Raw genomic sequence first — 25,242 nt, 5'->3', positions numbered from 1 at the left:
GTCAAGATTTCACAGTAACACTGCATGGGCACGAACACTATTAAGCCAAATATCATGTGAAAAAGAGCAGATTAAAAATGACAATGGGTTTACTCATACTGCCAGAGCACTGAGCTACAATGATGTTGAAATCAGCAGTAAAATAGAGCTGTCATGCAGCATTAAGCGCCTCTGGTGAGAGGCAAATAAAGATGCTATCCTTTTGCTACACAAAATGTCCATCAGTCATGTACTGAGTATGTGTGTTGCTGTGTTTGAAATAAATCAATGGGGACAATTGTCCCACACCTCAAACAAGATAGGATAGAAGTAAAAAATATATATATTTTGTTTTATAAAATGTCCCCAAAAATGTTGCATGATGAATCATGTTGCCGTTTTTATTTCAGAGAGTAATTTATGCAATATTTTGATGCACTGTTCACTGAACCGTTCTTCTTGGTGACCGGATTGAATAAACAGATCTAGCGAGATTTAATAAATAACTTACTACATAAAACATCTGACAAAGGAAGTTATACGTTCTAGGTTTGTAACAGAATAAGCATATACTAGAGCCAACCCTTCCCAATTGATAGTTAGAAAAAGCTAAAGTTATGACTCTAGACACATCTTTAAAAGACGGACTCTTGATGCTCCTTAAAGAGAACTGTGAAGGCTATCATGAAATGTATAAGACTCATATATTTCCCCCAAAAGGAATGCACAGCATAAGGATATTGAGTTTAAAAGTCTCCTCAGAGGGTTCATACTGACACTGTGGACGTTAATCTGGCTGAATAACTCTAACCTGCTGGCAAAGTGGGAATCACTGACTGTCCCTGTTGCACCACCTATATTTCACTACTCATCATAAATCACATGTAGTGAAACCCCATCATGGAGTTATATGAGGCTTATGGGGTATATAGAAAGCTGTCGTGATGTGACTATCATTAATCTGATTACTGTTATTTATTTTATCAACTGACTATGTTTAATTGTAACTCGATTAAATTAATCATATGAAAATTAACTCATTAGGAATTTGGGGCACCACGGAATAAGTTGTTTAACAAGTCACCATCTCCCAAATTAAACTCGAAGATACATCTATAAATTATACATCAATAACATTCACTTATTAATCATTACCTCATCAGTCTCATTCTGAACCCCAGCCTTTCTGAATATTCAGTACTACACAAATTGATTTAATCATTTATTTACCAACTAAGTAAATAATAACACCAAATATATACACAAACACAGCATAATAATAACACAGAATACAGAATACACATACACACCAGAACAGAGCGGCACGTTTTGCTCTTGATTGTAATCAGAGATCTAATATAAATACTATGCATGCCAGTCTCTCTTGGCTATGAGTTGAGGAGAGACTGACTGCATCAATTCTTATTTTTATAAGATACATTAATGTGTTGAAAATCACAAATTGTTTACGTAGTCAACTTACAACTCTGACACACACACTTATCCCACCAGACATGCCACCAAATCCAGAACAAATAAATTCAAGAAAGCGTACAGTATTATATAGAGCCCTTATTGCATGGAACTTCCTTCCATCTCATATTGCTCAAATAAACAGCAAACCTGGATTAACAAAAACAGATGAAGCAACAGCTCACGGCACATCGCCTCTCCCCTATTTGACCTAGATAGTTTGTGTGTATGCATTGATATGTAGGCTACGTGTGCCTTTACATTTGTTTTATGTAGTTCTGTCTTTGAGCTGTTCTTGTCTTGATGTTCTGTATTAATGTCATTTTGTGTTATGTTTCATGTTTTGTGTGGACCCCAGGAAGAGTAGCTGCTGCTTTTGCAACAGCTAATGGGAATCCTAATAAAATACCAAATACCAAATACATGAAATAAAAGAACCCTCGTGGACTGACAAGATATGATGGCTGGTTATACATATGGAGAGGGAGGGGTAGGTAAAGAGAGGGAGAGACAAAGAGGGAACACTTGGATACATTCAGAACCTACACTCAAAGGAATAGTAATACTTTGCACATGAACCTCTGCTCATTCGCATAAGAAATGCATATATTTACGCGTAGATGTCTTTCTCTGTCGTCTCTCTGTTGAAACCAATCGATCCGTCTATTGGGAGTGGCTTGATGTAAGGCTCTGGTTGTCCACCAGAGGTCACAATGTACTTCTTAGTTGTAGAGCTTCTCTGGTAGTGAAGTGTTTGTTAGAACAGGTCCTTCAGATGCACCAACGGTTGTCTGAGATGGGATGTCTTCCTTCCCCCTCGTGTCTTTAGTCAAATTCTAGGACCTCTTTTACATGCACAGCTCCAGAATGTGAATGTTCTGGTCTAGTCTTTATCTTTTTCACTCGTGTTGAGAGTTTCAGAGTTTCTAACCATTTCAACGTGTAGCCACCGCTCCACGCTTCCTGGTCTTTAACCATTCATAATGTCTGGCTCACACCATCCGTCTGCTTGGTCTCAATGGTTGATTATTCAGGGTTCAGCTCCTGACCACTTTACACGCCAGTAGTAACACGGCAATGTACTGGTCTCACCATTTCAGCCATGTAGCCACCGCTCCATGCTATCTGGTCTGGTAGTTTCAACCATTCGTAATGTCGCTGCCATTCTACTTGGTTTAATGTAAATTTAGTTACCAAGTCCTTTTATCCTCGGGTAAAAAGGGTGCGTTCCATCACGCCATCTGTGCTCACTTGGGCGTGGTTACTGACTGGGCACAAGTTTATATGAAAAACAATTATCTAATTTAGAAAGCTAAAATGACATTACTATCTTCACAAAAGTATTCTCATATTTAATCATATATTTTATACCACATTTAGATGTAAACTTGATACATAGAATGCGTACACTTTCAGAGTTACAGTTACTTTGTTATTCCATCCTTAATGACATCACAAAATAATAAACAATATGACATGATTATTCTTTAGATCCCCACGGACCATTCTTAACATTCCTATCTTATGAATATTGTTCCAAAGTTCATTCTCTTGGAGAAAAGGGTTTTGGCGGCAATAGTCTCTCTGTAACAAAAGGAGGCTTATTTCCCAATACTGCAGTGAAAGAAAGAGTCGTCAGTTGCAAACTATTTATGACCGGGTGCTAAGAGTCATAAAACTGGCCCAACTCACCCCTTTCCTCTCCTGTAAGGGAGGGGGGGGGGGTTTAGCTATCTGTCAGCCATTTGCAAAGCTGATCTGGCACCTTTGATCCTCACCAAAGAGAGAGAGTCATGACAAAGCTATGGTTTTGAGATTATGCCGACGCCACAATCTATGTGCTGACGAGATATTTTTTTGTATTGTATTAGGATCCCCATTAGCTGTTGCAAAAGCAGCAGCTACTCTTCCTGGGGTCCACACAAAACATGAAACATGACATAATACACAACATTAATAGACAAGAACAGCTCAAGGATAGAACTACACTTAAATATCAAAAGTAAAAGTAAAGTATAAACCATTTCAAATTCCTTATATTAAGCAAACCAGACGGCACAATTTAGATTTTATTTTTTAATGGGCGGATAGCCAGGGGCACACTCCAACACTCAGACATAATTTGCAAATGAAGCATTTGTGTTTAGTGAGTCCACCAGATCAAAGGCAGTAGGGATGACCAGGGATGTTCTCTTGATGTGTAAATTGTGTGTGAATTGGACCATTTTCCTGTCAAAATGTAACGAGTACTTTTGTGTGTCAGGGAAAATGTATTTTCTTTAGGAATGTAGTGAAGTAAAAGTTGGCAAAACTAGAAATAGTAAAGTAAACTACAGACACCCCAAAAAACTACTTAAGTAATACTTTAAAGTATTTTTACTTTACACCACTGATTTTGATATTTGTCCCTACTTGCTATTTCTGCCCCCTATCCATGTCAAATATGACCACATCACATGCAGGAAAATGTTTCTGAACACTTCTAAATTAATGTGGATGTTACCATGATTACGGATAATCATGAAGGAATTGTCCAATAATGATGAGTGAGAAAGTTACAGATGTACAAAGATCATGCCCCCAAAACATACAATTTTTGGGGGGTATGTTATTTATGCCTCTAACTTTCTTACTCATCATTATTCACGATTCATTCATGATTATCTGTAATCATGGTAGCATCCACATTAATCAAGAAATGTTCAGAAACATATTATTTTCTTATTTACTATAAAAGTTACTCCAAAATGACACAATACATTATTTACCACTCATTTCTATTGTGCAAAACAATCCAAAATACAACCAAAACAAAGAGCAAATGCGTCCAAGCTTGTAGAGTCCCAAGCTCGATGTAGTCATTGCGTGCTATGGGACCAAATACTGTATTTTGAACTTCTTTAAAACACATATAAGTGAATTTGTCCAAATACTTATGACACCTTCAAATGGGGGACAAGATACATAAAGTGCTTTCATTTCTAAATGGTAAAAAAGATATGTATGAAAATACTCTCAAATAAACGGTGACATTCTGAACTGTCGCTTCATATTACACATTTGATCTCAAATCCAAAATGCTGGAGTATAGAGCCAAATGAAACGTTTTAGCTTCACTGTCCAAATAAATACATATATTTTATACCTACAGGCATTGTTGCTCACAGACATATCAAACCAAAAGGTTTAATCATTTCTCAAGACCATTCTACGTGGGGTTCTTTATGGCACTGCTGATTGGAATTCTGAAAGTGTATTGATTATGACTGACCATTTACCCTCCATAAATGAAAGGCGTTTTTCACTTCAGTGGTCCAGCCAGTAGCTGTGGTATTTGACTCCATTCATTTGAAATGGTTGTGCCATGGGCATAGTCAACAGAGAATACATTCAGTCGGATGTTTTAGATGTCTCATCTAGCCAATGTTTGTGAAATAGATATAGCATATTAGTTGTACACACTGTATGCGCAGAATCTGCACCTTTTGTTGTTGTTGACAGAACCTGCACCTTTTGTTGTTGTTGACAGAATCTGCACCCTTTGTTGTTGTTGACAGAATCTGCACCTTTTGTTGTTGCTGACAGAATCTGCACCTTTTGTTGTTGGTGACAGAATCTGCACCCTTTGTTATTGTTGACAGAATCTGCACCCTTTGTTGTTGTTGACAGAATCTGCACCTTTTGTTGTTGTTGACAGAATCTGCACCTTTTGTTGTTGTTGACAGAACCTGCACCTTTTGTTGTTGTTGACAGAATCTGAACCTTTTGTTGTTGTTGACAGAATCTGCACATTTTGTTGTTGCTGTCAGAATCTGCACCTTTTGTTGTTGCTGACAGAATCTGCACCCTTTGTTGTTGTTGACAGAATCTGCACCTTTTGTTGTTGTTGACAGAATCTGCACCTTTTGTTGTTGTTGACAGAACCTGCACCTTTTGTTGTTGTTGACAGAATCTGCGCCTTTTGTTGTTGTTGACAGAATCTGCACCTTTTGTTGTTGTTGACAGAACCTGCACCTTTTGTTGTTGTTGACAGAATCTACACCTTTTGTTGTTGTTGACAGAACCTGCGGAGAGTGAAATCCCCAGAGGTACGAGGAAGATCTGAGATGATCATTTTTATGGAGTGAACAGTGTCCGTATGATACAGTATGTAATTAACATTTTTATGGAGTGAACAGTGTCCGTATGATACCATATGTAATTAAGAGTTTTATGGAGTGAACAGTGTCCGTATGATACAGTATGTAATTAAAATGTTTATGGAGTGAACAGTGTCCGTATGATACAGTATGTAATTAAACATTTTATGGAGTGAACAGTGTCCGTATGATACCGTATGTAATTAAGATTTTTTGTGTGTGTTTTCTTGTGATTATACTGTATGTCAAAGAGAATATTGTAACTTGTTGGGTATTTATTTAATTTGTAATTTATTCCCATTAATTCCAATATTGAGCACTGGAGAAACCACGTCTTTATTCTACCCTTGGGAAATCCACAAGAAAATCCATTGAGTTCCACTTGTTGCATCACTTGGAGAATATACAAGACGCACATGTTTAACTGCAGTTTCTATAATGGCAAAATAAACAATAGGTGCTTTTCAATCATAGCATTGTGTTTTTCATGAGAATGAATTGTAGAGGGTGGTAGAAAGTTAAATTCATAGGCCCAATTCATAGGCCCATGTATAACAAATTGTTTTCCATAACATACCCTATACTAGGCCTACACCATACTACTGCCATAAGATTCCTGCATGTCAACCAAAAAATTTAGTATATCGCTGAACAGTTTAGAGAAGTTTGAGGTGTCTATTGTTTGTCATGCAGCAGCAACCCAACCTAACAATACTCTTGGGTTCTCTGTAAGCTCAATTTTTTTATCGACCTTTGACTTTGTATGAAAAATAACAATACGCTATATTAATAAGCTGTTAAGACATGTGGGCATTTCTGTCTCTAGGCAAGGCTTAGTTATAGAGAATAGATGTTTTCTTTTCCCTCTCAGGGGAAGACCTAACAAAGGTTTGTGTCGAGAAAATGGCCACAGAAATTACTAGTAAAATGGACGTGTTTTGGTGTATTTCTTATCTGTACAGCCTTTGCGGCCTCAGATTTACAGTGTCCATTTCAGGATATCCTCTCTCTTCCTTTGAAAGTCTCTTTCAAAGTCTAAAATGAATTTGATGGATTGCAATTTCACAAAGTCTACAAAGTCTGCACTTGCAATTATACTTTGGTGACCGGACACCCTGTTGATCCTTGTGGTGAATGACATTTCTATTCCATTTGTCTTTTGGACAGTGTTAATATGGCTGAGTTTACACAGGCAGCTCAATAATTTTTTTCCACTAATTGGTGTTTGCACATCAGATCTTTTTCAATTAGTGAATAAAATAATATTTGATTTAATATTTTGTAGTCATAAGCCATTCAATCTCTCTGCTAAGTATCCAGGAAAGATGAATATATTTGTATTCATGAGATCTCAAAGTGTTTACCCATACACGCAGAGCATTAATTTGATAAGACTGGAATGTGGATAGAATCACAACATGTAAATCACCAGGCAGATGATCTTTCCCCCAGGTAAAGATGTCTGTAATCGTGTAGCAGCTATGGCTGGTCAGGTTTCTAATCAGGAAGGGCAAAAGAGTGCATGACTGATTTAGCTGTCTTAAAAACGACTTTGATATATCCACTAACACATTCCTTTGCCTGGAATCTCTTCTGTGCCCGAAATAAGTCTAAGTAATTTGTATCTTTTTCTGTCCACATGCAGACAGTAGTCAGTATGGCCCTCAGGAAGCCACAACAATAGATTTGACCACATAATGTAGCCTTGTATTTAGGAACTTTTGTCATAACAGATTCATAATTACTCTTATATCACTGTGGTTGATCACTAACAAATCAGTTTCATTGTTTACTGGGAGTTTTGGCTGAGACAAGACAATGGGACAATGTTCAAACCAGAGATTCAGTCACCTCAGATGTCTTAGAATGATATCACAGACTGCATTTTCTTGTATCCCCGGGGATTTCAAGTTCTCCCGGGTTTTGTCAAAAAGAAGTGCAGATTCCAGGCATACAGTACAACTTCTAAGCTATTTTGTAAGCCTTGGGTGACAAGGCTTCAGAACCTCAGAGTAGTGTTCGATTCTCAGAGACGTTCAGTCTGGAAATTGCTTCAAATCCACAGAACTGATGGACATGACAAGTTTAGTTTGTGAAAGAGGCATAAAATGCTAGATTATTTTAGGAAATGAATCACAGAAATAGATAGAACATCTACATCTATTTGAAAAAACCCTGATGTTCACTAACAACAAAACCAAACATATAACCCTATATAACCCTATATGGAAAGGTCAGGGTAGAGTGTGATGGCCACACATTTAATCTGAAATGTTTGCTATAGCTTTATGACTTTGACTTGAAAGCATCAGACAGCTATTATGGCATTTGCTCTTCTGCGAATGGATGGACATATGAAAAGATTCATGTTTTTATCCCATCTCCTCATGGTGACTGACGGTGTCTATAATTGTCCTAACTTGGGTTTACATAGTATGAATGCTAACCGGGAAAAACATAGTTATCCACCTAACATTCAGAAAGATCAGCTGATTGTTTAACAAAGCAATACTTGTGTTATCCCCAGATGATATGTTTTTATTGTTTTCGCTTCCTCTGACATATGTCTTATCATTCTTATCTTGATGCCTCATGCTCTCTGGGGCAAAAAGCAGCTGAACACACCATCCCCTCAGTCAAAAAGAAAGGAAATAAAGCATATGCTAGACTGAGCAGAGAGGACATAGGACACTTTATATATTCCAATATGGCTGAGACATCTGCTTAAAACAATTACTGTGCAGCAAAAGGCAATTTCACAAAGTCTAGTATGTGCACTGTAGCATAGAAGGCGGTCATAGAACAATAGAAGTCCACGGGAAATAGGGTTTTTACAGGAGACTTTCTTTCAGGCTCCACTCCCAGGATGATATTGCTGCTCACAGATGCGCTATGATACATAGTTCAGCAGCACTTTACTGCAATGCAATATTCCTGAGGTGCTGCTGGTCTTTAAGACACTTGAAGTTGAATCCATAATGGATGTGCATTGCTCTTTTACCACAGAACATCGCAAGGGATATTTTTTTGTGGAGAGGAATTGATACAGATTTAAATACTATAAGGACAGCATTGCCCTGTTCACAGTGAAATGTTCTTCCTACTGGCATTGAATGAAAGTATGTGTCCTGCTGTTCACTGTAGCCTACTACTTGAATTGTGTTACGGTTTTGAAATCCTTTCATCTCCCAAGTGGCTGAGCACAGCCTGAAGCATGTGGTCCAGATTAATATGGTCAAACTACCATCTACCTACCACTGACAGAATGTGACTGGTGCTCAGTAAATCTGGGTGACAATGACATGGCCGAAATATTAATAAGATGGATGACACGTAGTTTCCTCCAGGACTGGTGTGTGATTTGCTCTATGATTGATAGAAAGAGGCAACCTGTGAGCCACATATTTAGGGAGAAAGTGTAGACAGATCACCCAAGCCACACGCACCATTACTTTACTGAATAGGTCACCTGTACCAGTCTGTTGGCCAGCCTTGTCTGAAAACCCTTTCTGTTATTCAATATGGAACGGAAGGAATTATTTGGCCAACTTAGTCAATATCTATCGACTTAGGCAAGTCCCTGTTTGTTTCTGCAGGAAACACATATACGCTTCAGTTCTCTCTGAGCCAATGACGTTTGTGCCTCGGACGGCTGCAGTTAAACTGCTGCTTGACTGGTTATAGTTCTGGAACTGGCAGTAAACAATCCTGAATATGCCTTCTGAACTTTCATCCAATGAACTCAAATATTATGTTATAAAACGGTTCGGTAGACTGTTATTGTTCAAATGTTTTTATCTTGTTGTACCCTGAAAACCATTTCAATAGAACTTAGAAGCATAGATTAAAGCTAACAAAATGATCTGCTACCTCCCCATCCTTACCTCTGTTTATATAAACCTCTATATTCAAATAAATAAATCAACTAATACTTTGCAATTATCCTATACTGTCTGCTTCTCCTCATCCTCCTCACCTTTCTTCCTCTCAGCCTTCTTCTAGCTCATCTTCATCCTTGTATGCTTCTCAGGAAAATACAACCTATAGTATACTGTACATACTGTCCATACAGCGATTAATTCAAAGAAACTGTAGACAACACTGAAAACTATGCTCTGTTAGAAACAGGGTGATAAAATACATAAGGTTTAACTGTCGGACGTGAGCAGGAACAGATATAGACACCTGAATGATGGCTTGTTTCTCAGTGTTACCTCAGTACATGATATTCCAAGCAATGCATAATTCATTTTCAGACAGGGGAGAGGATTAATAACCATGAAATGAAAAAATAAAAAGAGTCCATTTGAGTGGACTCTTCAGTGCTGCATAATAGACATCCTGAAAACCAAAACAGATATGATTCACCTCTCCATACAGAATGGCTATTGTCTGTCTCTGCTGAGCCTTTGATTGTGCTGGTTTGAATCCTAATAGTGAGGAGGCAGACACCCTTGAGGGGCAAGAGGTGGATGAATTACTTCCATCCCTATCATAATGAGACTTAGTAGGCTACATGTGGAAAGCATGGCGCAGAAGAGTGCTTTGTTGTCAGAGCGGCTTTGTATAACTGCATTAGTAGTCTTACAACACACATACCATCTTAATGGTGTGGTGCACAGGTTATGCATGGCCATGGCTGGGTATGAGTGTCTACTCTGCCATCAATATTAAAATAATATAATTCCTCCGGAATAGACAGCATCCATCAAAATAACATGTTCTTATCAGTTTGGATCTATGATGCATTACCCACATTATATTGCACTATGTGAAAAAACAGTCTACATTAAAGTCTAAAAGTTTGAGACTCAAACCTCTTGCAGTCAGAATGCCCTCCTTTTCATTCCATTCTTTCTATTTTAGTCGCTGCAGGCAATTTAGAGTAAAATTCATAAATGTGAACTGTGTAGCTAATCTTATCTGATGCAAATGTTTCGAAAAAAATCTATGTCCCTAGAAACCTCTTAAAATTCAGCTACCCCCCCCCCCACCCCACCCCCCCACCAAGTGTGAAGCATACTAAATTTGATTGTGCAAACCTTGTCTGAGAGAAAGGCTGCTAAAACCTTGAAGCAGTTATCTTGGGTTCCGAGAAAGAAGCTCATAGCACAGGGGGGGGGGTTAAAAGAGATAATGAACAGTAAGAATTACCCCTCTCTGGCTTTAAATGTAGAGCTTGATGAGAAAGGAATGGCTCTTATAATGTCTGAAAGACTGGAAGAAATCTCTTCACCCCTTAACCAGAATCCTGAGAAAGAATATCAAAGGCAGATTTGTATTTTATTTTTATAAACAGGATGGGGTGGACATAACCATAAACACTAATTAGGTTCAGCGGAACGGAATGTAAATGGATGTTTGTTGTAGTATTGATACCCCTCCATTGTTTATGACTGTCTATGATCATCACTGAGGCTGTGTGAGAAGACAACGTTGCTGTAACCTGGCAAGCATCTGAAGCAGAGCAGAGCTGCGTAAAAATCTGGGACCTGGCAGGTCCCAGTATAGAACCACCATTTACCAAGCACAGCATTACTGTCAAACTAACTGACACTGTTGAAGGGAAGGGGGGGTCATCACCATGCAAACTGAAAGGGAATGTTTAGCTGATAAATGTATGCTTTCAAGGAAAATGTTAGAGGGAAATTAATAAACTGGAATTTGAAAAAGTCTTGAATAGAATGTTTGTCTAAGCCTCTAAATATATTTTTCTTCCAAATGGGCCAATTTGAATGCAGATCTATAAAAGACGTTTTAACATCTTGGTGGGAAATCAAACATGCACAAATTATAGAGGGAAGTAACTAAAAGACAGTAGAGAAAAACAACAACAATATAATACATTTTAATAGGCCTGAAATAGCCTAAATTCCAGTGATTGCAGCCAAAGATTTGAGCTGTGAGTTGTTGTCGCTGTTCACTGGGGTGGTGCTGAAATTGATGGATGTCAAATTTGACTTGTGTTAATTTCCTACAGGATCTCAAACTGACAGGCAGTGTATGGAACTAGTAATCAAATGGGATGTTTTGAAAACAATTTGATGTACATGACAATGTAAAGCTTGATATTTCTCATGCACTCCATACAGTTTTTGAATTTTTGAGTTTCAGATTGTATAAACAATCAGGCCAGTTGCCTCCCAGTTTCCATTACTTAACTTTATAGCAAATAAGTTGCCTACTCGCTTTTCTACGAATATTGGACAAAAGCATGATGGTTGGTCACCTTTAATTCAATGAATTGCTCAAATTAATCACATAAATCAAGTCCCCAAAAAGCCATGACTGTTATGGACATTGTTACAACCGGTATGAGAAAGTGCTGCATTTGAAAATGTAAAAAAGCAATATGCAATATATTAACAAAACATTCCATCTTCCACACGTTCACATTTTACAACAGGATTTACATGCTTCAACGTACATAGACCAAAACAGATACTGTACAGTGTGATGAGCACAATCGTTTCAGAGGTTTCAAGAGGCCAACAAGAAAATATTTAACAAACCAACGAACCCACAATCTGCATAAAGGTGTTTTGATGATATTAGTCATGTGACATTCAAGCTGACATTCAAGTCTTTACTTCTTGTAAATGATAGGAGTCCACAACTCAGAGGCTGCAGTCCTGTTGTTTCTGTTTCTACCTGGATCTTAATTGATTCATTATTGTTATTGATTGACTAACTAGTCCATCCACCTGCTGCTCTAAGTTGGAATGAGTTTCTGATTAAAATGCAAAGATTAATACCAGGATGGTCTCCAACCCTCATGAGTTCTACAGCCAATATATTAGATTGTTTGGTTGACTGAATGTCTTTTAACAAGCAGACAATGGGTTTTTAACTAGAAACTCTCTACCTAAATATCAGGTGATATACTGTAGGTTTGGGCTGTGCTATAAGAATGTAGAATATAACAGATGGTCAATACATTTCAACAGTAAATGACAAAGTGTATGTACAAGAAAAAAGTACATTAGTACTGACCTTTGACACATATGGCAAAATTACTGTACATCACATTAATGGTGACCTGACGCACATGGCCTTTATAAAACCTAATTTCACACAAAGAACTGCTCTCAATTTTGTCCTTCTGTCAGGCAATGCTGAACATAGTGCCGGTGTCCCCACACTCATCTGTGAAGTTGACCCTCTTAACACTAGTGTTACCAAAGCTGCTGACATCCTCCTGCTCTGTCTGCTCAGGGCTCTCACGGGAAGAGTCTTTCATGACACTGTAATACATCGGCACACTGTACTTGGTAACTTTCTCTGGGTCTTGGCCCTTGCACTTGCAAAGCTTTTTGAAGGCGGCCCGGAACTTCTGAGACATGAGGTTGTAGATGATTGGGTTGATGGCGCTGTTGATGTAGATGCACATGCGGCAGAAGAGCAAGAACCACGTGTTGAGGTAGGGTGGGTCCATGAAAGAGTTGACCACCACCAGTGTCCGGTATGGCATCCAGAGCAAGGCGAAAAGAATCACCACCACTGCTAGCATCTTTGTAACCTAAATTACAGGGGGGGGGGGAGGCAATTATAGAAAAAATGGTGTTAAAATATTCTGGTTCTTCATAATACTGTAAATGTTACTACAGTGTCATAATAATTGACTCAAATGTTTCTGGTTGTTTGTTTGACTGATGAAAGGGCCTTTAGGACTACATTTCAAATTGCAAAGACAAAACTTTTTTTTCTGGTGTAAGTAGAACAGTCTAATGATGACAGCAGGAGCAGTAGAGATACTCTGAATGATCGGTTATGGAAAGCCAACTGACATTTACTTCTGAGGTGCTGACCTGTTGCACCCTCGACATCCAATGTGATTATTATTATTTGACCCTGCTGGTCACCTATGAACATTTGAACATCTTGGCCATGTTCTGTTATAATCTCCACGGCACAGCCAGAAGAGGACTGGCCACCCCTCATAGCCTGGTTCCTCTCTAGGTTTCTTCCTAGGTTCTGGCCTTTCTAGGGAGTTTTTCCTAGCCACCGTGCATCTACACCTGCATTGCTTGCTGTTTGTGGTTTTAGCCTGGGTTTCTGTACAGCACTTTGAGATATCAGCTGATGTAAGAAGGGCTTTATAAATATATTTGATTTGATTTAAACAAAGCTATAATTAATGTAAGGTGATAATAACAGGATGTCATGAACTTTGAAACCATTACTATGAGCCTGCTGCTTTATCCTTCACACTACATTGATGAACTATGCACTAGCCTGCATTGTGTAGATAAACTACACACTACATTGATGAACTATGCGCTAGCCTGCATTGTGTAGATAAATTACACACTACATTGATGAACTATGCACTAGCCTGCATTGTGTAGATAAACTACACACTACATTGATGAACTATGCACTAGCCTGCATTGTGTAGATAAATTACACGCTACATTGATGAACTATGCACTAGCCTGCATTGTGTAGATAAATTACACACTACATTGATGAACTATGCACTAGCCTGCATTGTGTAGATAAACTACACACTACATTGATACACTTTCAAAGTGGAATTATTTTGTATATTGTAGCCTAAATTATTATTTGAACACATTTCGCAGAGTATTTTGTCAATTTAAAAGTCTTTGATTACTATTTTCCACAATAATTTACAAAATGTAGCTTACCTGTTTTCTTGACGTCACTGCACCCTTGTTCGATTTGCCCGACACCTTCACGTTGCTGGAAAATCGCCCCTGGTGTATAGAACCTTCACATCTGTCGTTGAGATTGGTTGGCAAGGGGCTCATAAATAAAATCTTTGCGATAAGACCGTACAGTACAGTAGCCACAATGAGAGGGACGACGTAAAACAAAGTAAAGTCTAGGAAGTAAATTGGCATGTAGAGGTTTCTGGAGACACGGTAACCACAGCTGACCACCACCCCATCGGCGTAGAAGGTTTCGTTCGTGTCCACTAAAAAGAACCACATTATGCAGTACAGCGAGGTGAAAATCCACACACAGGCAATTATCCTCTTCGCCCGAGACACGGTGCAAATAAATTGCGCCTTGATGGAGTGGCAGATAGCAATGTAACGCTCAATGGTGAAGGCTGTGATGGAGCAGGATGATACATTGATACCCAGATATTGCAGGTATGTGATACAAAGGCACCCAGCGTAACCGTATATCCAAGAGTCGACTACTTCGGAAATATTAGGTAAACCTGCCGCTAAAAGGACGACAAGGTCCGCAATAGCCAGACTGACAAGATAACAGTTAGTAGGGGTCATCATGTGCTTGGTACGCAGCACAACCAACACCACCATAATATTCCCCGCAATCCCAACTCCACATATTATAAGTGCGAGAACAATTGTTATAACTTGCACTTCAATGGAGTTCTGTGGCATATTGGTCAGAACTTCACTCTGTGTGAAATTTAAGACATCTTGAGAGGTGTCAGTAGTATTCTCCATGGTGTTTTTCTGTTGGCACCTTTCTTCTGCTTTAATTTGCCTTGAGGTGGAACAGTTGACAAAAATCCTGAAAAAATATAGATACAAATGATTCTAAGATTTCCCAGAATATATAACAGTACATTTTTTCCCCTTCAAAATGAGATACAAATATAAGTCAATGACTATGTCATTTATCATGTGAGATGACAAAGATATATAACAATTACAATGATTGCAAAAAAAAGGAGCTTACCATGGTTAGGAAAGGTCTGAGCTTCATAACTCAAGTCCATCTAATATCCACAGAGATAGTAAAATGACTAGTTGCCCTCTCAGTGGTGCTGTACACCACTCTGAACACCCCCCCTCTCTCTCTCTCTCTCTCTCTCTATATATATATATATGTTTTTTTTCTCTCTCTCTCTCTCTCTCTCTCTCTCTCTCTCTCTCTCTCTCTCTATATATATATATATATTTCTCTCTTTCTCTATATATATATTTTTCTCTCTTTTTTTTCTCTCTCTCTCTCTCTCTCTCTCTCTTTCACTGTAAGGTCTACATCTGTTGTATTCGGCGCATGTGACTAATAATATGTCATTTGATTTGATTTGAATTTACCACATAGTGCAAATTGCAGCAAAAATAGACTACAACTCAGCCTTGTCTAGTACCAGCAATGGCCATAGATTTAATGACCCAGTATGTTGACATAATGGGTCCGAAAATGCTGGAATGCATGTCACTTGTTTTTACAATGTAAGGCAAAGTAAAAAGTGATTTTTACGTTTGCTACTTTGGTGGATACAAATCACAGCCACTTAACCCCCTCGCCCCCGTCCCGTCCCGTCCCCCACCCGTCCCCCACCCCTCGCTCACACTCTCTCTTCCATCTACATGTTCAGCCACACTTCACATCTCAGACTGTGCAGTGTCCTTACCACTGCTTGAGGCCATCTGATTAGGTTTGGTCCTATGGGACGTTATCAACATCTATGACTTTGACTGTGCGACATGATGATAAACCCTTCAATTAACTACCACAACAAAATTAGAGACTTCAGCTCAGCCCTGCCTATTACTAACATTGACAATATGGACTTAATTACCCAACTATGAAGTGTGTACACAATGGTTGTGGAAATGCTGGAAACATGTCACTTGTTTTTATTGTGACAATAAGCAGTGTTGTTGTCACGCCCTGACCTTAGAGAGCCTTTTTATTTCTCTATTTGGTTAGGTCAGGGTGTGATTTGGGTGGGCATTCTAGTTTTTCTATTTCTTTGTTTGTCTCTGATTGGGGATCATACTTAGGCAGCCTTTTTCCCACCTTAGTTTGTGGGATCTTGTTTTTGCATAGTTGCTGTGTAGCCTGCAGAACTTGACGGTCGTGTTGTATTTTGTTGTTTTGTCGGTGTTCATTTTAAATAGAAGTAAAATGTTCGGCTACCACGCTGCACCTTGGTCCAATGTTTATGACGAGCGTAACAATTGCTTTTATCATGACAATAAGCAGTGCTGTTTTTATCATGACAATAAGCAGTGTTGTTTTTATCATGACAATAAGCAGTGTTTTTATGTCTACTTTTTGACAATTGACACCAGTTATCATTGATGTTGTGTATTGCCCCCCACCCCACTCATTCTCTTTCTCTCTCTCTTTCTCTCTCGCTCTCTCTCCTAATCTTCTTATCCCCCTCATATTCAGCCACACTTCACATCTCAAACGGTGCATTGTCTGTACTACTGCGTTGGGCTGGCTAATTAGGTTTGGTCCTATGGGAAGACTGCTTTAATTAACCACTGCTTTAATACTGTTGGATGCAGTGGATTCTGAGGATCGTGTTAATGAAGCCCCTCAGCTCTCAGCCAACCTAATCTGGCGTTCTCTCAAACCATTTGGATAAGCCACTTGGAGCGTATCAGAATAGGCTACTCCAGCCCTACTACATATGTCACGGGGTGGATAGAGCTGTCCATGCTATAGCTAATTCTGATTTGCTTTCCTTCAGTCAAAGATCTCTTCTCTATACTCCAAGTCACTCGGCTCCGTCATATCCTCTCAATGGTCTCTCCTATCATGGCTATTTGGATGACTCTCAACTACTTTTCTACTTTCCCCTTCTGACACCCACGTGGTGACACGCAGATATCTCAGTTTGGATGTCGGCCCAACACCTTAAGCTCAACCTCCACAAGACGGAGCTGCTCTTCCTCCAGGAGAGCCCGCTGTAGGTCCTTTCTACCTCTGATTTTGCTGATCGCTACTTTATTGAGGAGAAATGTACTTACAATGACTGTGATATGTGGTTGTCCCACCTAGTTATCTTAAGATGAATGCACTAACTGTAAGTCTGCTAAATTACTAAAATGTAAATATCATTGCGTCCCTGTATTGATAAATTATATAATGTACAAATACAGTGCTCAAGCAGATCACTTTTTACCTTTTAGTCCAGCGGAAAACAAACAAATATACCTGAGATCGTTTCACTTTATGATACAAGTATCAAACATGGTACAGTAATACTAGATACCTTAAGGACATTTCTAAAGATTGGAGGCAGTCTGGGAAGCAAAAAACAGTCAACCAGGGCAGCAATTTTAATAAAATGTGATAGTGATAAAGCCACCAAATTTCACACAGCTGGGGCGTGTCTAAAGAGGTATTTTTGCCTATAGTGCCATCACAGATTTTGTCCATTACTCCCCTGATGGCCATTTCCAATATGGCCACCAACCAGCAGTGTGGGGCCATATTGGATGAGATTAACTTAACAAATAATTGGTAAATACAGCCCAATGATGGCTTAACATTTTTGAGGGAGTCTGGAAAACCCAATAAAATGGCATAAAAATGTAATGGATCCTTTAAACTTTTAGTATAAATGTGGTGAAAACACGTGCCAAATTACTTTTTTGTGTATATGTTTTCATGGCTAGTTCCAGTAGTTTACATGTAAATACTAAAACGTCATATAGGTGTTCCCTGAAGTTTACTGATTTCAATTATATGATATTTTGTTTTGAGAAAATTTTAAGAAAAATTACAGGAAACCTTCCCTGTACACATTACTTAAGGTAAAATCCCACAGGAATGTATTACAGTTTGTCCAGCAGAGCAACTGTTTAACCCATTTTAACAAAATACTTGTATGATGAGACCTTTCAGACTTTACACAAAGTAAGTAAAAGTCGAAACAAAGATGTCTAGCAATAGTGTCATTGCAGGTTTATCCTGTTATATTCAGTGGTAAAGTGCTATTTTCTTAGGTGCCGGAGCGTAAAAAAATATGAAAATGACGTAATTTCTCAATCAACGTTTGCACCGTAGCCTGTTGAATAATAACATTTTATATGCATAAAACACTTAATCCAAATGCAACGTCTCCCTATGCCTACACACATTGACTTTAATCAATGTTTGTATTTTTAATACCCTTAATCAAGAAATGATTCCTATCTAATTTCAAAAAGAGGCCATCATCACTGTTAATCATGAATGATAAATTCATCTTGTTTTACAGGTGAAACGTCCAAGCTGCATCTGAATGTCAACCATAACCATGTGATCACACTCAGTGTCATGAGAATATGTATTTAGATCTTCTTGAGTGATGTGAGTAAATACTATTTGAGCAGATTTCAGAGCAGGTGATATTAACGAGCTACAGACTATCCTACCTGTATTGTTTCCATCAGAGCACATTTATCCTATGTCTCGCGCTGTCTTGGCATTAGTGAAAAGTGTGTGGCAGTGAGAGAGAGTCAACAGGTGAAATCAACTTGGTTGATCAAGTTCATCGCAGTAGGATGTTGCTCCACTCTGAGGGCTTTTGTACAGCCGCCAACCAGCTGCATGGGGCTGTATTGGACATGAACAAACAAGACGAACTGGCACAGAGAGATAGAAAACACAGGTATAAATACCCAGGGGATAAGTGGAGAAGATGGGCGACACCTGGAGGGGGGTGGAGACAAGCACAAGGACAGGTGAAACAGACCAGGGCGTGACATATGGACATGTGAATCATGTCAACCAGCGTTTTCTCAGCTCCTGTTTTTCCCCAGTCTCTCTTTTTCTCGTCCTCCTGGTTTTGACCCTTGCCTGTCCTGACTCTGAGCCCGCCTGCCTGACCACTCTGCCTGCCCCTGACCCTGAGCCTGCCTGCTGTCCTGTACTTTTGCCACTACTCTGGATTATCGACCCCTGCCTGTCCTGACCTGTCTTTTGCCTGCCCCTGTTGCCTGCCCCTACTTCAACACGGTCTGCATTTGGGTCTTACCTGAAACCTGATAGTATGAACTGGCCATGACTGACCCAGTAGACTTGGACCAGCTCCGCAATGCCATCTCCTCCCAAGGAGCCATCATTAGTAGACACGAGGAGTTGCTTTGCGGTTTGATGAAAGGGTTCCAGGATGTGGCCGAATGTCACGAGCTAGTATTGGACGCGTTGCCGGAGCAATTCCGTAGTTTGCCTTCCAGGCAGCCTACCACGACGGTAACCTCCCAGCCCCTCAGTAACCTGGCTGGTAGGAGCACCATCACCCCGGTTTCCCGGGAACCCCGCTTACCTCCCCCGGAGCGCTACGATGGAGATTCCAGAACCTGCTGGGGCTTTCTCTCCCAGTGATCCCTCGTTTTTGAGCTACAGCCTTCTTCATTCACCTCGGACAGCTTGAAGATAGCGTACATTATTACGCTGATGTCCGGGAGGGCACTCGCCTGGGCCACTGTGGTGTGGGAGCAACAATCCTCCATCTACCTCAGTCAGAAGGTATTCTTGGCGGCGATAAGAAAGGTTTTTGAGGCTCCAGTGTCTGGGAGAGAGGCTGCCCGGAAGTTACTCCAGCTTCGGCAGGACACCCTCAGTGTGGCAGACAATGCGGTGGAGTTCTGCACGCTAGCAGCAGAGAGTACCTGGAACCCGGAAGCGCTGTTCGACACGTTCCTGTGCTGATTTCAGAGGAGGTAAAGGATAACCTGGCAGCCAGAGATCTACCAACGGATCTCGACTCACTCATTGCTTTAACCATCCGGATCGATGGTTGGCTACGGGAACGTAGGAGGTAGAACAGATCCGATTGCGGTCCCAATCGCTCACTCAGAGATCCCACCTTGCATCTGATGAACTCCGGAAGTCCCCGGCGTCTACGTCCCCGAGAGGATCCGAGCTTACCCGAGTCCCTCCAAGATCCTCCGGAGACTGCCGATTCACCTCTTCCCGAGCCGATGCAGCTCGGCAGGGCTAGGCTGTCTCCAGCAGAACGAGGTACGCAGACTTGAGACCCAGAGCTGTTTGTATTGCGGTACTGCCGGTCATTATGTGTCTACCTGTCCCTTCAAGAGACCTAGCTCATTCGTTGGAGTGAGTACTCTGGTCTCGTCTCCCCTTGCTCGCCCCCCTCTTCATGCCATCATGCGGTGGGGCGACCAGTCCAAGTCTCTCCAGGTACTCATCGACTCGGGGGCCGATGTGAGTCTCATGTACGTTACCCTGGCATCCGAGCTGGGCAACCCCACTCAACCCCTCTCCATTCCCATGGGTGGTAGAGCGCTGGACAGGCGCTCTATAGGCCATGTCACCCACCAGACCACCCCCGTCAACCTACGAGTGTCGGGGAACCACAGCGAGACGATCCAATTCCTGCTGGTTGAGTCTCAGCAGTTTCCTGTGGAATTGGGATTCTCTTCGCTCCAGCAACACAATCCCTCTATTGACTGGGCTTCTGGTGCCATCGTGGGCTGGAGCCTGTCCTGCCACACTCATTGCCTAAAGTCAGTTCTGCCTGCCACGTGACATCCTGGGGGCTTGGAAATTGCTCCGGGCCTCTCTGCCAGCTTCGCAGAGTACCAGGACCTCTGGAAGGGGTTCAGTAAGACCTGGGACACTTTGCATCCAAAAAGGTCAAGCCTGATGCACTGGCACGCCGCTATATTGCCGTGGCTACTACCCTGGAAGCCGAGACCTTTCCCCCCCTCTCCAAGATCATTAATCCCTCTGCTGTTCGCACTCTGTTGCCCCGTACCCTCTGTATTTTTCCTACCTTTTCTTTGTCTAAAGTTAAAACTATGTCGGACTGCCCCTTGTCTCCTGTTTTCAGGCCCACTCCTCTCCCCCGTCTCATTGACGGCTGACCGGCGTGAGACGCCTCCTGAAGGTTCGACCTCGGGGCAGGGATTTCCAGTACCTGGTTGACTGGGAAGGTTATGGCCTGGATGTGCTGTGTCTCCGCTATGGACATCCTGGACCCAGGCCTCATCGAGGTCCCATGCCAGCACCCCGCTCAACCAGGTATGCGCCCAGGTAGGATGCCAAGTGGCGTCCCTGGGGGGGGGGTACTGTCACACCCTGATCTGTTACACCTGTCCTTGTGCTTGTCTCCACCGCCCTCCATGTGTCCCCCATCTTCCCCACTTATCCTCTGGGTATTTATACCTGTGTTTTCTGTCTGTCTGTGCCAGTTCGTCTTGTTTGTTCAAGTCAACCAGCGTTTTCTCAGGTCCTGTTTTTCCCCAGTCTCTCTTTTTCTCGTTCTCCTGGATTTGACCCTTGCTTGTCTTGACTCTGAGCCCGCCTGCCTGACCACTCTGAGCCCGCCTGCCTGACCAAATTTGATCGTCTCAATTCAGGGATCAAAATATCAACAACAATCTGTAATTTTGACAGCATTTTAGGATATTTTTTTTTGTATTTTCAAAAACATTAACAACAAAAAATACATGATCCATTTGATTGTATTTTCCATGCTACCTAGAACATTTTAAGCCGTCATTAATATACCACTTTTAAATGAATTTATGCCCAATTCAAATTACAGAACAATAATTTTAGGGAACATTTCCACTACATTTCTGCATAAAATTTAAAGGACACATACATAAGGCATACTTGGGTCATTTTATTGTATTCTCCACACCGCCTCAAACATTTTAAGCCATCATATAAGTGATAATGCCCGAGAAGCCGGTGTTTGGAGGATATATTGGCACGGGTGTTGTTCGGCCTGAGATGAAGTCGAGGGCCGGCAAACCGTGCCAATATATTCTCCAAACACCGGCTTCATGGGCATTATCACTTTTATACAACGGGTTACCAACATATTCAAATAATGATTGATATATTTTCATAAAAAATGTTATTTTGGTGAATTTATTCATACTCTTTCATCCTTCCACAGATATAGTCCCGACACAAATCTAGGGTTGCTAGCCAAGCTGGCTGGTTGTTCGTTCTATCAGTTCGGTTGCCAGAGACGCGACCCAGTCATTCAGTATTTTTGTTCTGTATCTATGACCCAGTCATTTGTTCTAAATGTTCTATTGCCATGCTGGCTGGCAACGTTCTTATCCCTTGCTTGCTAGCTAGCCAACTACAGCTAACTTACAGTCACGTCAAACAGTGCAGACAGAAACAGCAAAGTAGCTGCTTTTGTTTAAGCTGTTTTCTACTGACATTTATTTGGATACATCCATAACAATGAGCTAATGAGGCGCTATTTCACCTGGCATAGAAAGTGGGCTCTCTCGTCAGGACACTGTTCTTCAGAGGAGCTAGCCAGCAACACAGCTAACACAATCACTTCAAACTGAAGCTGGAAAGACTGCAAACTAGCTGCACTTCGTTTAGTTTTACTTGCTTTCTATTGACATTTCTTTGTATATATCCATAGAAATTATGCCAGCTGATGCATGATTTCGACTGGCTGAGAAACGCTGCCTGCCTGTCTGTCTCGTCCTGACTCCCGACACATTCATTACTATGGGACAGCTGGAGATCGAATTTGAATATAGAAACAATGTTGCAAATGTTGGAGCGATAGACATTAAGGTTTATACAAATATCCGTTGTTGAAAACTAAATGTTAGTCTAAAAGAAATGTGAGATAATGTCTAGAAGCTTTTTATAGTGGAGATCAAGTTTAGAAATTGCCTGGCTGGGTTGATGGGACAGTGGGTTGCGCAGCCAGATGGAACAGAGTAAATAGGCATTTTAATGTCATCGATTTAGCCGGTGGTAACTTGTGGAATAGCCACCAGATGGAATGTGGTTTTAACCTATCAGCATTCAGGATTAGAACCACCCATTGTATAATGGGCTGTATGTACAAATTATTTCTGGACATATGGCCATGTGAATCCTGTTCAATTAGAACCTATGTAGCTTGTTGGTGTTAATTTTAGGTTATTAAATCTGAAATGGCACTATAGCTAGACATCTTTATGGAGTAGTTTATTCACTTTGTGTAAAGACTGAAAGGCCTCCTCATAATGCATTCCTATGGGATTTTACCTAAAGTGACATGTAAAGGGCAGGTTTCTTGTCACATTTCTTAAAATTGACACGAAACAGAATAGCATATTATACTGTATATCACTGCAATCAGTAGACTTCAGGGAACATCCATATATATTTTTGGAGTGTTTACATGTAAACTATTGGAACTAGCCACCAAAAATATTTACAAAAAACAGTAAATTGGCACACGTTTTCACCCCTTCTGTACAGAAATTTTAAAGGATACATATAAAGTTGAAGTCAGAAGTTTACATACACTTAGGTTGGAGTCATTAAACTCGTTTTTCAACCATTCCACACATTTCTTATTAACAAATTATAGTTTGGCAAGTCAGTTAGGACATCTACTTTGTGCATGACACAAGTAATTTTTCCAACAATTGTTTACAGACAGATTATTTCACTTATAATTCACTGTATCACAATTCCAGTGGGTCAGAAGTTTACATACACTAAGTTGACTGTGTCTTTAAACAGCTTGGAAAATTCCAGAAAATTATGTCATGGCCTTAGAAGCTTCTGATAGGCCAATTGACATAATTTGAGTCAATTGGAGGTGCACCTGCGGATGTATTTCAAGGCCTACCTTCATACTCAGTGCCTCTTTGCTTGACATCATGGAAAAATCTAAAGAAATCAGCCAAGACCTCAGAAAAAAAATTGTAGACCTCCACAAGTCTGGTTCATCCTTGGGAGCAATTTCCAAACACCTGAAGGTACCACGTTCATCTATACAAACAATAGTATGCAAGTATAAACACCATGGGACCACGCAGCCGTCATACCACTCAGGAAGGAGACGCATTCTGTCTCCTAGAGATGAACGTACTTTGGTGCGAAAGTGCAAATCAATCCCAGAATAACAGCAAAGGACCTTGTGAAGATGCCGGAGGAAACAGGTACAAAAGTATCTATATCCACAGTAAAACGAGTCCAATATCAACATAACCTGAAAGGCCGCTCAGCAAGGAAGAAGCCACTGCTCCAAAATTGCCATAAAAAAGCCAGACTACGGTTTGCAACTGCACATGGGGACAAAGATTGTACTTTTTGGAGAAATGTCCTCTGGTCTGATGAAACAAAAATAGAACTGTTTGGCCATAATGATCATCGTTATGTTTGGAGGAAAAAGGGGGACGCTTGCAAGCCGAAGAACACCATCCCAACCATGAAGCATTGCTGCAGGAGGGACTGGTGAAGTTAACGAAATAGATGGCATCATGAGGATGGAAAATTATGTGGATATATTGAAGCAACATCTCAAGACATCAGTCAGGAAATTAAAGCTTGGTCGCAAATGGGTCTTCTATATGGACAATGACCCCAAGCATACTTCCGAAGTTGTGGCAAAATGGCTTAAGGACAACAAAGTCAAGGTATTGGAGTGGCCATCATAAAGCCCTGACCTCAATCCTATAGAAAATTTGTGGGCAGAACTGAAAAAGCATGTGAGAGCAAGGAGGTCTACACACCTGATTCAGTTACACGAGCTCTGTCAGGAGGAATGGGACAAAATTCACCCAACTTATTGTGGGAAGCTTGTGGAAGGCTACCCGAAACATTTGACCCAAGTTAAACAATTTAAAGGCAATGCTACCAAATACTAATTGAGTGTATGGAAACTTCTGACCCACTGGGAATGTGATGAATGAAATAAAAGCTGAAATAAATTATTCTCTCTTCTATTATTCTGACGTTTCACATTCTTAAAATAAAGTGGTGATCCTAACTGACCTAAGACAGGGAATTTTTACTAGGTTTAAATGTCAGGAATTTTGAAAAACTGAGTTTAAATGTATTTGTAATGGCTTCGGTAGTCGGGTAGGAGGAATGAGGCGCAGGAAGCAGCGAACACAGGGAGTGGTGTTTTTAATAACACTGGATAAACAAAAGTTCCCAACCATAGGGAAATAAATACAAATAG

The 25,242-nt window shown here is 40.5% G+C and overlaps 1 protein-coding gene across 1 annotated transcript; it reads right to left on the bottom strand.

Moving 5' to 3' along the window:
* Window positions 1-11,806: 11,806 nt before the first annotated feature.
* On the bottom strand, window positions 11,807-15,307 carry LOC106567338 (thyrotropin-releasing hormone receptor). Its single transcript, XM_045692734.1, has 2 exons — window positions 14,243-15,307; window positions 11,807-13,110 (listed from the first exon to the last, which is right to left on the bottom strand). The coding sequence occupies exons 1-2, from the start codon at window positions 15,035-15,037 to the stop codon at window positions 12,697-12,699; spliced, it is 1,209 nt and encodes a 402-aa protein (XP_045548690.1). The 5' UTR covers window positions 15,038-15,307; the 3' UTR covers window positions 11,807-12,696.
* Between the last annotated feature and the right edge of the window lie 9,935 nt (window positions 15,308-25,242).

This window comes from Salmo salar, chromosome ssa13, assembly GCF_905237065.1.
Source record: "Salmo salar chromosome ssa13, Ssal_v3.1, whole genome shotgun sequence".
In the NCBI taxonomy this organism is placed as follows: domain Eukaryota; kingdom Metazoa; phylum Chordata; class Actinopteri; order Salmoniformes; family Salmonidae; genus Salmo; species Salmo salar.
The sequence above is the reverse complement of the archived record's forward strand: the minus strand, read 5'-3'. Positions and strand labels throughout refer to the sequence as shown.

Coding starts and splice junctions, on each gene's coding strand:
- LOC106567338 (XM_045692734.1), bottom strand. CDS start 15,037: ATGGAGAATACTACTGACACCTCTCAAGATGTCTTAAATTTCACACAG. Junction 13,111..14,242: donor CAGTGACGTCAAGAAAACAG/GTAAGCTACATT, acceptor CCTGTAATTTAG/GTTACAAAGATGCTAGCAGT.